The sequence below is a fragment of the Myotis yumanensis genome, unplaced genomic scaffold (genome assembly GCF_028538775.1).
Source record: "Myotis yumanensis isolate MYYU_CA2020_CCGP unplaced genomic scaffold, mMyoYum1.0.hap1 SCAF_6, whole genome shotgun sequence".
NCBI classification, from domain to species: Eukaryota; Metazoa; Chordata; class Mammalia; order Chiroptera; family Vespertilionidae; genus Myotis; species Myotis yumanensis.
In genome coordinates, this window is record NW_027223757.1 from 58477029 (window position 1) to 58495291 (window position 18263).

The following is an 18263-nucleotide window of genomic DNA, read 5'->3' on the forward strand; positions in this document are numbered from 1 at the left end:
AGATGTGACCTAGGCTTTGTCAATCAAACCTAATTCAGCACTGAGTCACATGAATGAATGGACTGGGCAAGGGAAGTCCATTTTTTGGCACAAGTATAAAATGTTTTAGGGTCAAAGGAAGCAGCAACTGACTTAATCATATTGGCGTATATGCAATTTGTTCCAGCACATTAGTGTTTCATGTAACTAAGAAACAATAAAAGACAAGGCATAACTGCAGAGCTGAGAGTCTCAGAGAAATTCAGTTCCATACACTATGCCTTTTGCCTCAGGCTGGCCCATCTGCTCCATTTCAAACGTGTTTATTACATGGTTCTCCCCAACTTTTATGCATTTTGCTCTTAACTCTATAACTCAGCAGGTTCAATCCTTCCTGACTCTAATTGCAAACCCTTACAAAGTTGTATAACTGGTCCTCCCAACCTATTTTTTCCATAAACCCTGTTTGTTTTAATGAGTATTTCTGTAGAATGAAGGACATTGCAGAAATGAATAAATTGTGTTATAGCCAAAATAGCTGTACCAAGTTTTACTTAAAGATACGGAAATAGCCATCAGAAGAACAAAATAGAGAAATTGTTAAAAGTGACCATGTTTAGGGAGTGAACCCCTTAGGGACAGGGATGAAAAATGTTGCTTTGCATTATAAGCTAAACTGAACATGCGTCGACATGTTTACTCTAATTTTTAAAATCTCTTCTACTGCCACACATAGAAAGGAAAAAATAGGAGGTGGAGAACTATAATAACAATAATACTATTAACAGTAACAACAAAAATACATAAAATATTTAAAAAATAAACTTAAGATGTGGAACAGCTATGAAAGAAACTATATAACATAATCAAAGCTGTAAAATAAAAAAGATAAATAGAAAGAAAACCAAGTTCATGGAAAAAGCAGCAACAGAAGTGGCAGGGAGTGTAAAAGTTTGCAAAGGCTGATTATCCATGACTGATAAAAGTGCTGAAATTTTGGAGTACATAAATTACAGAGGTAAAATGGTATACTTCCTAATTTCATTTTTCAAAAACCTTTGTAGACCACAGTTTCAATAAATGTTTAAGTTAAGTTAAAATAGCTAGATACCACAAAACCACAGTATTATAGAAAAGACAAGAAAATATTAACAGTTATAGCAAAAACACTACAATTTTGTAAGTGTAAGTATCATTTAATGAGAAAGTAAGTTACATGACCATCAAAGTGAAGAACAGGAAGTCAACAAATGTAGATTTCTTACTTTACACTGAAAATGTTAAACTAGGAACACAATGTACCTATAATCTTTTTCATCATGAAATGAGGTAATGATTTCTTTCTTTTCACTGCTGTTGCTAATAGCAAAAGCACAAGTTTAAACAAAAGGAAAATCTTGAGTGAAACTCAAATAATTTAAGTGTATAAGGGGGCACATCAAAAAGAATTAGGAACAGAAAAACATAATTATATAATTTAATCTTGCTTTCTCCAGTTCCATGTGGAAGAAAAAAGAGCCAAATGAAATGAAATATGAGAGTATAATTTACAAGGTGTGTACAGTATTTAGGAATATTATATATTTTTTTAAAATGTTATACAGGTGGGCAAATGTGAAAGTAAATTCCTGAAATGTTATAAAATATGTTGCAAGCTCAAATTTAGAAGCATATCATCAGCAAAATTCACAATAATTATTAAGGCATGAAGTTAATTAACTGCAAAATAACTATTCTAATATGAGGCCCTGTTGTACTATGAAAATATCAGGGTTCAAGAATTTAAGATGTGAGATTGAACTGCAGTTCTGCCACATAGCTGAGGGACGTAAGACAAGTTCCTAATCTTTATGAGACTCGGTTTTTCTCATCTCTAAAACAGGAGCAATAATTCTTAGCACACAAGGCAACTGAAATGATTAAACCAGAACACATACAATTGTGACAGAAAGCCCTACCCAAAATAAACATGAACATAAAAAGTAGTACCCTTCCCCATAAATACATTCCTATTGCCAATATCTTTTTTACTTTCAAGTTATTTTCAAATCACATCACAAATCAGTTATTAAAAATCACATCTGAAAATTATTTACAAATTGTGTGCAAACTCTGCTTGAGAAGCTGCATGCTTCTCAATAAAAGCAATAAAATAAACAAGCAAAGGTTCTGGAGTCCAGCAATCTGGGTGGAGCCAGCTCTGTAAGCTGTGAGGCCTGGAACAATTACTCTACTTTCTCTGAACCTCAGTTTTCTCACCTATAATAAATGACATGGATGTCTAATTCAAAGAACGGCTATGAACACTAAACGAGATATGCATAAAACATGTCATTTAACTTTTTTTATTTACCATACACTATGCTAAGCATTGTTACATAAAATATATTACACAAAATTAGATGAGAACCCATTATTTTAATCTCCTTCGAGGCATATCTAAAACATAAGTCATAGCAAAAATAGACCAGGTAGCAGGAGTGACACACTCAGCTCAGTGTATTTTCTTTTCTACAGGAATTATCAGTTTCTCCTTTAATTTCTTTCACTGAAAAAACAAATTACTATTACATATTATTTTTGAAATTGAATAAGATCATTCAATAAATATTTATGAGCATCTTCTACATATCAGACATCTTCATGATTTTTCAAGATACCGCAATAAAAATATACAAATGCCCTGCCCTCATGGAATTCAGAGGAACTGGCCAAAGGTCACCACACAGAGCAATAGTGTAGTAGTCACATCCCAAATACAGCGTCTGAGAATTTAAAACTTGTTCCAATTAGTACAATTAAATAGTGTGGTCATGACAAAAATCCTATGGGAACAATGACTTGGCAAAAGTGGAACCAGGTTCCTAGCTGTCAGCTTTCCTCATTTGGGGCAGGACAACTGTCTATCAGACAGGACGACACTGCTCTGTCTGTCTGCCTGCTGTCTCAGCAAAGTCAACCTGTATCCAAAACAACCCCAAACTAAAAGAGGCTTATTTTCATTACTCCTAAAAAAAATAAATAAATAACAAATAAAAGTGTTTTACTTTACCCCAGATATAATATTAAGTCTAAAAGGAATTTTGACTCATTTTTTTAAATAGGTTTTCATTATTAGAAGCTTATTATAATCATGAGTGAAGTACACAATTTTTAACATACAATTTAAAGTAATTCTACTTTTAGTTTACCATAAAACTATAAACTATTCTCAACAATTAAACACATGTTAAATCAGTAATTTCAAAACCAAATATACTTGTATAGTCAAAGAGACATAATTTTCACCTAGCCATATTCTTTGACTACATATTTGTACTAAAAGCTTATTTAGAGAAGGAGGACAGACAGCAGAGATTTCCAATTTGTTTTCAGTCCAATAGGTAATCAGTTATTCTGATATATACATTAAATAAAACATTTAGGTTATATTATAATATATGCTCTAGAACAAAAATACTTTCATACTACTTCAGAACTATAACATAAAAAATGCTTAATTTACAATGACACAGCCAGACCCCACTATGGAAAACTGGTGATATTAGCCTTGAAACTTGGCTTAAGAGAGGCCTCTAGTGGTTGTCTGTAGTTATTAACTCCCCTTCCCAACACCAACCTCCACCTTCTGATAAAGCTCTTGTTCTCATTCTTTCAGTCATTCTCCTCTCCCTCACCAATTAAAAACCTCAAGCAAAATAGCTAGTATTTTATCACTGAATGTATATAACTGGTGGCATTAAACCATATGGGTTTTCTAAAGGTAAATTCTCCAACTTTCCCATAAAACCAATTTAGAGAATACAGTAAAATACAGACCCTAAACATTACCTTCCTAGTGTTAGCAATCTTAATAAAAATGAAATCTATGGTAGTCTAAAAAAACACACACAAAAAAAAAACCATGAAAATAAAAAACACACTCAAAGTCTACAAATTAGAATCAAGACATAAAATATAACATGATATTTTTATGTTTACCTTCAGTGGTACTACGGATCTTCTAAACATGTTTTGCACTATTCACAAATACTTAACACTAACATTAGATGCAAATCCAAGTCTAAACTTGGTTCTCTCTATATAAATGATTACCCACATTCAGATGACTATGATATAACTCCTTTCCAGTTCCACTCCTACAATATCCCTTTCCTTTATTTTTGAAGGCCACTCAGCTTCCAGAACCACCACACACCCACCCCACCCTGCTAGCCTTAGGAACTGCCTTATTTTTATCCAGGGCCCCAGTGAAGTCTTTGGAAGCAAGAATGGAAACAGGCTGGGTGCAAGGGTAGAAGGATGTTAAATCTAGGAATGCTGAACCCTCACTCCCAACTATCTTCACTCCCTCATGCCACAGTGAATCACTCCCAGCCTTGACCCACACTGAGCTATTGCTGAGAACTTGTCCTGCTCCAGTGATAGCCTACCCCACAAATACTCTGAGGCAACGGATACCTCAATATGTAGCCAAAGAACCATTTGCATCTATGGGCACAGCATCTTTTGCAACATAACGTAGGTTTAAAAGAGAAAGAAGGGAAACAAGAGGACAAGGTGGAGAGAAGGGTGGAGGGAGTAGAGAGAAGATCCTTTCCATGACATTTCCTAACTTTGTTTAAAAATTGAAAAGAGAAAAAAAACACCTCCCAAGTACCTCAAAAGAAATAGATTACTCATTGGTAAGGAGCTTTGAGACAGTATCTTGTACCACAGATATTGAAACAGATAAAAATCCTGATAAGAACCACTACATAATAGTGACGGATGAAAAAGTCACAGGTCACTCCTGGGACCAACAAGAAGGCCAAAAGGAACAGGCCCAGGCTGACCTCTTCCAGCTCTAAATTCCATGACAATGGCCCACCTGCATTGCAGACAAGGAAATGAGAGGAGAAAGGTTCTGGAAAGCCCAAATTGTTATCTTAGGTTTGAAGGGTAAAGCCTTTGTTCTTGATTCATAAGAAAATATTACAGGCCCTCGTTGGCCAATGTAGGTGTCTCAGTTATAAAGGCTGGCCATCTAGATTCCATGCACAGCTGGCAAGAAGGTGACAGCAAGAACTAAGGTAAAATTTAAATTTAAAAATGCTTAAAACCACAAAAATTATGCACAGAAATGTACCAAAGAAGTAAATGTAAATGTCTTACTACAGTATAACAATCCATGTTCGGTTGGATAAAAATAAGGCAGTTCCTAAGGCTAGCAGGGTGGGGTGGGTGTGTGGTGGTTCTGGAAGCTGAGTGGCCTTCAAAAATAAAGGAAAGGGATATTGTAGGAGTGGAACTGGAAAGGAGTTATATCATAGTCATCTGAATGTGGGTAATCATTTATATAGAGAGAACCAAGAGGAAGCTTAGATAATAGAAAACTATAGATTAGAGCAGCCAGAATACCACAACATAACATTCAAACTGTGATCCATAGTATTAAGGCTATATAAAGAGTTAGTTTTTTTAAATAATCCATCTCCATTTCTTTTAGAGAAGAGACAAAAGACAATTTAGCCAAGCTATTTCTGACTATATTAACCTAGCTTATTAAATTATTACTAACCAGAAGTTAAAAACTCAGATGACCTTCCTGTGTTTATTTACTCCATTACTCACACAATTCAACCCAAGCTGGCCTTATGAAGGACACAGTTATACAGTATTTTCAAATCAACATAGAGAACTATTGGAAGAAAAACACCTAAGTGATTTGTTTTCTTGAGTGTTTGGCTTATTATATAGCATACATTTCTTTCATGGTATAAATTTTTAAAATTTAAAATCAGTCCAAAATGCTCACAATGCTCAAAATTTCAAAACAATTCTTTGCAAATATTCAACAAATTTTGCCCAAGATTTTAAGGAAATGACTTTCTATAGTCTCACCTTGCAAACTGTATCCACATCCCAAGGTAGTATAGTCCTCAGATCAATGACTTCACAAGACACTCCAAGCTTTTCTTGAGCCATGGAAGCTACCTCTCGGATCACATGAACCTGAAATAAGGAGAAAAATATGTAGAGAATGAATACAGAAATTCAGGCCTAAAACATTAGTTGAGTTCTGACATCATTAATAGAAGTACTATTTAAAGTCGGAGGAATTGCCGAAACCGATTTGGCTCAGTGGATAGAGCGTCGGCCTGCGGACTGAAAGGTCCCAGGTTCAATTCCGGTCAAGGGCATGTATCTTGGTTGCGGGCACATCCCCAGTGGGAGATGTGCAGGAGGCAGCTGATCGATGTTTCTAACTCTCTATCTCTCTCCCTTCCTCTCTGTAAAAAATCAATAAAATATATTTTAAAAAATAAAATAAAATAAAATAAATAAAGTCGGAGGAATTGATCTTCACGGAGAATTAATAAATTTGTTCTAGACATGTTGAACTTGATATTCCACCAAAATAATAAAGTACAAATGTCTAGAAAACAAGGGGAAAGAGGTTCCTAGAGAAAGTGAGAGAAGTCATTACTAGAGATACCAGTTCCAAAGACATCAGCCACAGAGGTCAAGTCACAGGAGTAAGTGGAGTTTCTAGGGAAAGCATTTAAAGGGAAGAGTCAAAAACAGAATCATGGAATCCTGCAGATGACCAACAACTAAAGGGAAAACAGATGAAAGGAGCTCAAAAACAACAACAAAACAAAACAAAGAAAGAAACAGAAGAAAACAAGGAGACTGTGTATTCCAGAAGCTAAATAAGAGAGTAGCAAGTGCCATATACCATAGAAATATGGGATAGAGTTAGATTTAACAATTCGAAGGTTAGTAATGTTAGCAGAAATAGTTTTAGTGATTTAGTGGGAACAGAATTCATAAGGTGCAAAATCATAAGGAAGTTAACAAGTAAAATACTTGGGGAGAAATTGTTCAAGATTAGTAATCAAAGAAAAGAGGAAGCTATACTAGTATTGAAAAGAAAAATAGGATGAAAAAATGTATTTTTTAGATAATGAAGAGATACACACCTTTTTAATAAAATGGACATGGAAAGAAGAAACTGAAGATGAGGAGAGAGAGGGACCAATTGATCTATCACAGTACTAAAAAAAAAAAAAGGAATATAATCTGAAACAGCTTTGGAGAAGTAGCTATGACAGATACCCCTCCCCCCCTTTAAAGACAAAGAAAACAGGAAAGGACTGAAAGAAGTGATAGGTGTAAAGGGAAAACAAGTAAGGGAAGTTACTATCTAATACATCCTAATTTCCCTATTTAAAAGGGAGGCAAGACCTGGCAGGTGTGGCTCAGTGGTTGAGCATCAAACCGTGAACCAGGAGATCATGGTTTGATTCCAGGTCAGAGCACATGCCCAGATTGGAGGCTCGATCCCCAGAAGAGGGCATGCAGGAGGCAGCCAATCAATGATTCTCTGTCATCATTGATGTTTCTATCCTTCTCTCTTTTTCCCTTCTCTCTGAAATCAATAAAAAATGTATTTTTTTTAAAAAGAGAGAGATAGAGAGAGAAGGACACATGTTGAGAGTGACAGGGATGTGGATAATAAGGGTTCCCACTGGAGGCAAGAAACCATGAGGACTGTAGCTATCAAAGCCAAAAATCAAATGAAGAAAGGAGGAGGTTGTGATACTACAAATGATTTGCATTATCTTCTTTATACTACCATATTAAAGTCTAAAACAAACTTTTTTCCTTTAACAGAAAAAAAGAAAAACTGAGCACTCCTATAAACCGTGATTAAGAAGTGTACGAGAGAGATGTCTATAACCAGAGAAAGAGCTCTGAGCTTAAATGCTTGGAGATAAAGCAATGAGACAACAAGCACTGGGGAAAGTGGGTACAGATTATGGTGAGGTTTACTGGAAAAGAGAACAATATGGAATTCTGAGGCTGGACCAGTCAAATGGTCCACATGGTCAGCAAAGTAACCATGATAAATGGCAGCAGATGAGATGAAAAAGAAAATAGTAAAGTGTAACAACAAGTAGTGAATAGGTAAAATGTACTTCAAAAGAAACAAGTGTTTTAATTAATACATTTTTATAAACTCAACCTATTTTTAATGGCTTCACAATCCTATGTAATAAAAGCCTAATATGCTAAGTGTCTGGTCATCCGTTCAACCAATCAAAGTGTAATATGCTAATGATATGCTAAGGCCGCTCAACCACTATGACATGCACTGACCACCAGTGGGCAGACAGTCAACTGGTCAACCAGTCGCTATGATGTGCACTGACCACCAGAGGGCAGATGTTCCGACCGGTAGGTTAGCTTGCTGCTGAGGTCTGGCTGATCAGGACTGAGCCAGACGGGCTGGACACACCTGGAGCCCTCCCGTGGTCCTTCTCCAGCTGGCCAACCTCCCCCGTCTCTCCCTGGCCGTTATCATGCTCCGGTGGAGTCCCTCTGCCTGGCATGAACCCTCTTGCAATCTAGGACCCCTCGGAAGAGCCGGTTTCGGCCCGATCCCGCAGGCCAGGTCAAGGGACCCCACTGGTGCATGAATTCATGCACCAGGCCTCTAGTATGCATATATATTTTAATGACTGAATAAGCACCTGACCTTCCATCAAAAATCAGTACCAGCAACAAGTCAAATTTGACATAAGGAAAGCATTGTTTTTAATTCTTCTTAGTATCAGGATTAAAAGTAAGCACTTCCAAGCACATGAACCTTACCAGTTGGTATAAATATTACTCACCTGAGTGCCCCAGGCAACTAGAGTAACATCACTCCCTTCCTGTATGACCTCGGCCTGGGACAGGGGGATGTTGTATGGTTCCACAGGAACTTGTTCCACTGAATATGAAACGGGGGAAAATGAAAGGTTAATTAGTTTCTCTTGTGTGACATTTGTACATGAAAGAATATAAGAAACTCATTGTGGCAAAGCTTTATTTATTCTTCCATAAATGTCAGGTTACTTATAACAGAAATGGCATTTACCATACAGCTTCATGATATGACTATACAGATGAAAAATACAATATAAATGTATGAAATATATCAGCTATCCTGGAACAGAAAAAGCACGTTAGGTAAAAACTAAGACAATAAAGTGTAGGCTTTACACAATAATAATGTATCAAACTGTAACACACTAATGTAAGATGTTAGTATCATGGAAAACTGGGTGTACTACCTTCATACTTTTTTTTATAAATCTAAAACTGTTCTGAACAATAAAGCTAAATTTTTTTTTAATATATCTGCTAAAACTTTATTGGGCTCAATTAAGTTCCCAAACACGTTTTCTATCAAGGAGCAAATTTATAAAAGTTTGGGGAAAGGGATAAAACCACATAGCAGGGCCCAATATTTTATTTTTACACTTTGCAATTATGAACACTTTGTCAACCTGACAACACCTTAATTTTCAAGACTGAATCCTGTGGTACTCAAAGAGAGAAACTGAATCAGCTCTACCAGGCCAAAATGAATAGCCACTGGCATCGCAGAGAAAACCATTTAATGATTTCTCTGCCCAACCAAGAACAAGCAATAGAGAGCTGACTAAATTCGTGAGGAAATCATAAGGCAAATTTCTTAAAATTAAATTAAGTAATAAGTTAACAGAATTACCCAATTATATTTGGAGGCCTTCCTGAATTCCTATGTGAGAGCATTACAGTGGAACTTGCGGGGGGGGGGGGGGGGGGGGGGGAGTGGAAAAAGCTCTCTTTTGTTCATTTTTCCCCATGGTTATATTATCACTGCTACATAAATTTTTTTTATTCAAGGAGCACTACAGAATAAAGTAAAAAGTTCTCTCTGCAACCCAGTTAGCCCTTCCAAATCCATTGTAAAAGTAATCAATGCCAACAATTTCCTGGATGTCTGCAGTGGACAGCTTTTTCTCTGTGGCATTCAGGTTTCTTAATCCTATTGCTACAATTTGGGAAATGCCCCATCTTATGAGGTAGGACCCTTTCTCCACGACAAAAGTGAAGTCCACGTATTCAGTTTCTCAGCTTCTCTTGTGGCTAGGGCACAAAACAGGCTCTGCCAATCAAATGCACCCATGCCAAACTCTGAACTGGAAACTGATAACACACAGGAACAGCAAGTGTCCAGAATCTATTCCAGAGTACTAGTAACAGTGGAGGCAGACCTGTTATCCAGGCTCAGAGGTATTCATGATTCAGACTGCAGTTCCATGCCCACTGACAATTGCTGGGGAATATTTGCAGAGCCAATTATGCAGTGGAATCAGGGGCATTGCTTCTAGATACATATACAGCCTCTAAGCCAGGTTCTCAGGCACATATAAAGACATATGTAATGTTTTTCTTTTCACAGAATCACATCATACATGCTGTTAAGAACTCTTCTACATGTTAAGAACCTTTCTATAATCTCCCTTTTTTCCCCACTTAGCAATATAACTTGAACATGTTTTCAGGTCAAAAATAAGGGTGTTTTTTGTTTTTTTATCATATTTATAAGTAAAAGCTATCCAATTCAATGGTGCTGTTATCAGTGATGTGGCAGAAAATTTTATTCCTTGTATTTTTGTATATTTTCAATCCAATGACATTTCTATAACCAATGCTAGAGAGAGACCATATTTTTTCAATCACCAATATCCTATATAATAAAAGGCTAATATGCAAATAGACCAAAAGGGGGAACAACCAAACAACCAGACAACCAGTCGCTATGATGTACACTGACCACCAGGGGACACGCAGAACATGTTAAGCATCGGCAGCAGGTGGCAGAGTGTGGAACATGGCGGGCGTTGGCTGCGGCAGGAAGGTGAAGCAGGTGAGCGAGGGCACCAGACCAAGGCAGGGCAACAGTCGCTGTCATCGGGATGAGCCTCTGGTGGTTACTAAAAATTCTTTGCTCCCGCGTATCGTGGTCCCGCCCAGCATTCACACCTGCTGCTGGTGCCAGCCCCGCTTGCACCCACAGCCAGCGCGGAGCTGCCACTCACACCCGCTGCCGGCACCTGGCAGCGGCCCCAAACACTAGGCACCATCAGCGGGTGCGTACGGTAGCTGCCAGGCCCAATAGCCCCTGAGGGCTTCTCCACCTCCCCCTGCTCCAGAGGGGTGATCAGGGCAGCAGCCGCCGCTCGCACCCGCTGACAGCACCAGCCCCACTCGCACCTGCTGCTGGCACTGGCCCCAATCACTCCACACTGTCAGCGGGTGCGAGCGGGGCCAGCACCATCAGCATGTGGGAGTGGTGGCAGTGGCGGCGGGAGTGGAGCTGCTGGCAGATAGGGGACCAGGGGCCGCGACAGGAAGGGTCAAGCAGAGGCGCGAAGGATGGGCCAAAACCTGCCCCTATGCCCACCGCAACCTCATGGCCCACAGTTCCTTTCAAAGTGCACGAATTCATGCACTAGGCCCCTAGTCTATATATATAAAAGCCTAAGTGAACGTTCGACTGGCCAACTGGTGGTCAGGGCGCTCCCACAGCAGGAGTGCCGCTCAGCTGACCGATGGGTGCCAGATGCCGGGCTCATGGCTGGCGAGCACCACTGTGGCGGCGCGAGCCTCTCCCACGAACACTCCCCCTGCACACCTCCCCCCACACCCCATCTAGATCAGGACTGGCATTGGGACTGACTGGGCGCAAGCCACTTGTCGGTCATGGGCGTACAAGTATCACCCAGGACAGGCATGCAGAGACTGTAGCAGAGCGGCAGCAAGCCTACCAAGTGGCAGCGGCAGGCGCAGTGGGGCCAGGATGAGCAGGAGCGGTAGGCGGCATTGGATTGCTGGTTTGGGCCCTATCCCCACAGGCCACGCCAAGGGACCCCGCTGGTGCACGAATCCGTGCACCGGGCCTCTAGTGTTTAAATAAAATAACAAAATGGTAAAACCTATAAAACTACTTTTGTAAGTAAACCTCAAAATAGATGACAGTTAAGCTAACCTATGTTAGAAAAGTATAAGCATTAAAGGCATATTTTAAAGTTTTTGTATAGCACACAAATTATGCTAAGTCAGATACTTCCACTCTCTACACCAGTGGTGGGCATCCCATAGCATGTAATTTTTTGTAAACAATGTTTTCTAATAAAACACAGCCATACACATTTATTTACATATTGTCTATGGCTGTTTGTCCTACAACAGCAGAGCTGAGCAGTTGCAAGAGATGGCATAGCCTGCAAGCCTAAAATATTACTGTCTATCCCTTTACAGGAAAGGTTTGCCAACCTCAATTCTAAGCAATGCTTTCAGAGGTTAATTCCAGCCTGTACTTCCAGTCCATACATTGACAGCTTAAATACCGTATTAGATGGATAGATAGACCGATGGCTATATGGATGGCTGGATAATGAATGCGTGGATGACTGGATGAATAGACAGACAAAAGAAGAGACAAACAGGAAGACAGATGTATTCAACTGTAGTATATTCTACATGGAGTTCTCAGTGGCTAAATCAAAGTGAGGGTCAAGAACAACACGATGACATTTGGCAAAGATGCCAAAGGTAGCACATAGGCTCTTTGACAACATCAAAGATGCCAAAGGTAGCATATAGGCTCTTTGACAACATCAAGTCTTTCCCAGCAGCAAGATCTGCATGTCAATAGACAAGGCTTGAAGCCAGTACACACTCTGTCTTACTGGTGAGTCAGTGGCCACCATTCAGGAGTTCCTGTCTTTCCTGCCTTATAAGTCAGTCGCCAGCTGGGGATTAGCAATCCCTGAAACACACAACTCTAAAGGCTGGCACACCGAAAAAGTTGTGTGTGCACCTCCTTTGGAAAGTTCCAATGATAGGCTGTTTCAAAGTATCAAATTACCCAAAATAGTAAGACCTCATTACTTTATCAATTAATTAAGGAACAAAATGGCAAGCAAAGTTTAATCCTCCATCAAGAAAATATCATGCAGAGAATTAGATTCAAGAAGAATCTTCTATAAAAAAAACAACCCAAAAATCTCTTAAATTTTGCATACATTTAATCCTGAGAGGAGAGAATTTTAATGTGTTCATTTATTTAAAACTTCACAAACAGGCAACCTAGAGAGCAAGCTATAATTCACAGGTACTTTTTAGTTACATTAATTTAAAAGATGTTCATTCTAAAAGAAAGTTATTATTTTAATTCAACCTTCTTGCATTCCTATCCTATGGCAATGTGCTTTTTGAAAGAGAGCAGGTAAGAGGAGTTAGAGCATAAAACTTCAGGAAGTGAGGAGCACCCCATACAATCATATTACAGACTCCTGTCTTCACAGCAGTGGTACAGAGACCTCTCCTTTTTACCACATACTGATTATATTTTGATCCATGAGCTAATGAGTGGTCCACAGAGAAATCCTTCAGCATCAAGTATATGTTGACAAAAATGTAACTTAGAAAATAAGAAATTGAGCACTGGCCAGGTAGCTCGGCTGATTAGAGCACCATCCCAATATACCAGTTGTAGGTTCTATCCCCAGTCAGGCTACACACAAAGAATCAACCAATGAATGCATAACTAAGCGGGACAACAAAATGATGTCTCTGTCTCTCTCTCTAATAAAAATTCTTTCCAAGGCCAAAATAAAAGAGATGCAATTTTTTGCTCAACTATCAGACAAGATAGCTTTCCACGTATTTTGTAAGTTCCATATATATGCTCCTTCTGTAACTGCAAATGCACTTATATTCATATTAGTTATATACTTATATACTCATGGCATTAGTTAGTTAATGCCTAGTCCCATTTTATTTACCATCCTCCTCCTTTTTCCTTCTATTTTCTTCTAAATTATTGTATTGCTTTTGACATCTTAAACACATTTTTAAAATAAGGGAGAGTGTATAAATATAAATACTATTATATACATTTATTCATTTAATAGTTATTGCATACCAATATATGCAGACATAATGCAAGATGCTAGACTATGAAATTGTAAGAGGCAGTCTCTGTCCTTGACAAACACACACTCAAGTGGGAGTAAACAGGATGGAAAGAGATGATCAGGAAACAAACAAGAACATGAGATATAGGAGTAAAGACACAGGGCTCTAGGAATACAGAGGGAAGCAACAACCTGGTTAAAAGGATCAAGGAGGCTTTGCCACCAAGGAGGGCACAAGCACTAGGGGTCTTAGAGATAAAGAGAAAATAAAAAAGGTATTCCATGTAGAAACAAAAGACGTATACAAAGACACGGCAGTGTGAAATTGTGTGTGTGTATGTGTGTGTGCACACATCTACAAACACATGTAAACACAGATTTGCATGATGTTTCAAGTAAAGCTCAATACTCCCAAGTTCCTAAAAAAAACTTTCCAATTCCTTCTGACTTCATGTATTAACAACTCATGTAGAAAGCATCTGCAAGAGAACAATTCCTTCTTAATGCTGTAAGTTCCCTTGTGAGGCACAATCTTACCATTACAGAGGTAATAGGGTCATTTTTCTGCCCTGGCACTAATCTACCATTAATGTTCATGAATGTGAAACTCGGTAGGGCTTTGTTCATGTTGCATTATACATGATGCGGTGATCAAACATAAATGTTCTTTTTAAAGAGAGTATATTTCTAAAATATACATTACTTCATGCTGCATGATTATGAACAGCACAGTCCAAGTCTCCATACCTGAGAAAGCCTATCTTACTCATCAGAATTTACAGTGCAATGGGAGAGCCCAGTCCTGTCTCTGCCTCTGTATCTCTGTATCTAATTAACTTCATGATCTCTGACAAAGCATTATATTGCTTTTGCGCCCCAGTATCTCACCTGTAAACAGTGAAAGCAGCATGTGTCTATCTGCCACACCATAGGAACAAAACGAGAACATATTAAGTTAACTGATGTAGATATCTTTCCATTCTTAGAAGTCCAGCTTCATAAGTTAAAATAATTCAATGGTACAGTCATTAAGACTCTAAAAGAAAGTTTTCATTCTAGAAACAATTATTCTGACTCCTATTACCATTTGCTGTATAAAACTAATATTTAACCTATATTAGTTGTTATTTTTCTGAATAATCTCCTTTCAGATTTGAGGTTATTAATCATGGTCATAACTTTTTTATAATTCTCACTTCTATACCAAAAATTACTTTTAACACTGATGTTTAAAAGTATACAAACAGCCCTAGCTGGTTTGGCTCAATGGATAGAGTGTTGGCGTGTGGACTCAAGAGTCCTGGGTTCAATTCTAGTCAAAGGCACATGCCTGGGTTGCGGGCTCAATCCCCAATTGGGTGTGTGTAGGTAGCATTCGATCAATGATTCTCTCTCATCATTGATGTTTCTATTCTCTCTCCCTCTCCCTTCCTCTCTGAAATCAATAAAAATATATGAAAAAAAGTATATAAACAAAAAAACTAAGTGCAATTTCTTCTAATAATTAATTTTAAATTATTCCTCAAATATAGCTGTACTCAATCCTCCCCTCATTTCTTTGCCTCAAATTACTAAAAATTCAAAGATTGACAGTATAGGCCTAGACAGTTTGGCTCATTGGACAGAGAGTCAGCCTGCAGACTGAAGAATCATGGGTTCGATTCTACTCAAGGGTACGTACCTCAGTGGAGGCTCAATACCTGGCCCTAGATTGGGCGAGTGCGAGAGGCAACCAATCGATGTGTCTTTCTCACATTGATGTTTCACTCTCTCTGTCTCTGTCCCTCCCTCCCACTCTCTCTAAAAATCAATGGAAAAATATCCTCAGGTGAGGGTTAAAAAAAAAGATTGACAGTCTATTTTAGAAAAATTGTATCAACATACTGTTAACAATATTATATATATATTTATCTATATCTGTCATTATAATAGTTACTAGAGGCCTGGTGCACAAAAATTTGTGCACTCAGGGCAGGGGGGTCCCTCAGCCTGACCTGTGCCCTCTCTCAGTCTGGGACCCCTCGGAGGATGTCCACCTGCTGGCTTAGGCCCACTCCCTGGGGGATCGGGCCTGTACTGGCAGCCGGCAGCCTGGCTTGTGGCTGAGCAGAGCTCCCCCTGTGGGAGTGCACTGACCACCAGGGGGCAGCTCCTGCATTGAGCGTCTGCCCCCTGGTGGTCAGTGTGTGTCATAGTGACCAGTCATTCCCAGTCTTTCTGCTGTTAGGGTCAGTTTGCATATTACCCTTTTATTATATAGGATAGAGGCCTTGTGCACGGGTGGGGGCGGCTGGTTTGCCCTGAAGGGTGTCCCGGATCAGGGTGGGGGTCCCACTGGGGTGCCTGGCCAGTCTGGGTGAGGGGCTGATGGCTGTTTGCAGGCTGGTCAAGCCCCCGCCCCCCAGTGGGGACCCTCACCCCATGGAGGTTTGGCCAGCCTGGGTGAGGGGCTGATGGCTGTTTTCAGGCTTCCCGCACCCCCTTCAGGGTGGGGGTCCCCACTGAGGTGCCTGGCCAGTCTGGGTGAGGGGCTGAGGGCCGTTTTCAGGCTGGCCAAGCCCCCCGGCGATGGAAGCTCCCAGCCTCTCCTTTTTTTCTTTTTTCTTTTTTATTCTGGGATTTATTTACCTTCTATAATTGAAACTTTGTTGCCTTCAGTGGAGCTCAGAGCCAGCTCCTGCTCACTCCAGCTCCGTGGCCACGGCCGGCTGAAAGCAGGTATCTGGGGTTTATTTATCTTCTATAATTGAAACTTTGTTGCTTTGAGTGGAGCTCAGAGCCGGCCAGGAAGCTTGGCTTCCTCCATCACTGGAGAAACCAAGCCTCCTGCTCGCTTCAGCTCTGTGGCTGCCAGCTGCCATCTTGTTTGGGTTAATTTGCATATAGTCACTCTGATTGGCTGGTGGGCGTGACTTAAGGCAGAGCAAAGGTATGGTCAATTTGCATGTTTGTCTTTTATTAGATTAGATCATACTGACATCACTGTCTAATTAGAAGATAAAATTAACTTTCAATAAATAAGAATAATTAAGTGTTAAACTTTGATACTACTTAGCTCATGGTAAATACTGGAAACAAGGGTAGACAGCATAATTAGATATATTAGGTCTAGACCTAGAACTCTGTTTATTAAATATAAGTCAATCAATCGTTAACTTTCAGACATCTAATTTTACACATCTTGAGGAAAAACATTAGGAACTGCCTGTAATCAAAAAGAAGACTGGCTTGACTTATGACACAATGCACACCTGAATATGCTAGACTATGTTGTAAATCTTAAATAATGTTTGTAAGAGTCCCTGATAGACTAAAAATACCCCACAATGGCCCTCCATCCTACCATAGACCAGCAACTTTTCCTCCTCTCTTTCCTGCTAAATCTGAATTGCACAAACAACAGATACTATTCTTCCCTCTTCTGAAAATCGACTATTCCTGAAGCTGGCTGAATGTTGACTGACCTTTCTTGCTAAAGCTCTATAAAATCCTTACTCCTCCATCTCTCCTGGATTAGAACACTCTTTTGAATCATGCTCAGAGCCTAACATTCTGAATAAAGATTCATGCTGAAGGGTGTGATTATTAAAAGAAATAACTAAAGATTTTTAAATAATAGAAACAGTTAAATACACTACTTATACTTACTGAGCATTTATTATGTATCAAGCACCAATTAAATATTTTATATATATAAACATATTTAATCAAATGATACTATGGAAAAAAATTTTATACGACTAAATTTGCAAATCAGGAAAAATATGATATTATACAAAGATATAAGTGACCAACATTTACTCAATAATAGGTTGTAGATCAACAACCAAAAAATATTAAAAAGAAAGTCAAAGATTTTTCCCAAAAGGCACCAGAACCAGGCAATTTTATAAGCAAAAAACTTATCAACAGATAATTCTTAGTTACCCAAACAGGTCTAGAGCATAGAAAAAATAAATTAGCCCAGTTCATTCTATAAGACTAGCATAGCTTGGCCCGTGTGGCTCAGAGATTAAACGTCAACCTATGATGGTTGATTCCCAGGTTTCGAGCTCGATCCCCAGTGGGAGGCAGCCAATCAATGATTCTCTCATCATTAATGTTTCTATCTTTCTCTCCCTTCTTCTCTGAAATCAATAAAAATATATTTAAAAAAACAAGCAAAAAGATAGCATAATTCTGGGTCTCATACCTAACCAGGATGGTGAAGAAAGGATAAACTATAGACCAATTGTATATATAAATACATATACATGTAAAGAGATAACCATAGTCCAATTTTATTTATGAACATAAATGTCCTTTTAAAAATCTTCTAATTGAATCCAGCAAAATGCTGAAAGAATAAAACATCATGATCAAGTAGAATTTACCCCAGGTATAAAAGAATTACTCATTATGATATTAGAAAATATGTTAATGAAATTCACCTCATCAAGAGATCAAAGAAGAAAAATCATATAATCATCTCACCAGATACCTAAAAACAATTTGATAAAA

General features: G+C 38.8%; 1 protein-coding gene across 2 annotated transcripts in view; it reads right to left on the reverse strand.

Moving 5' to 3' along the window:
* Positions 1–18263, reverse strand: part of BCKDHB (branched chain keto acid dehydrogenase E1 subunit beta) — a 204968-nt gene that overhangs the window by 115923 nt on the left and 70782 nt on the right. For both annotated transcript variants that reach the window (XM_070418189.1, XM_070418190.1), the window contains exons 7-8: positions 8643–8740; positions 5863–5973 (exon numbers count right to left, since the gene is read on the reverse strand). In XM_070418189.1, coding sequence (XP_070274290.1) covers positions 5863–5973; positions 8643–8740 — 209 coding nt within the window. The remainder of the gene's footprint in view (positions 1–5862; positions 5974–8642; positions 8741–18263) is intronic.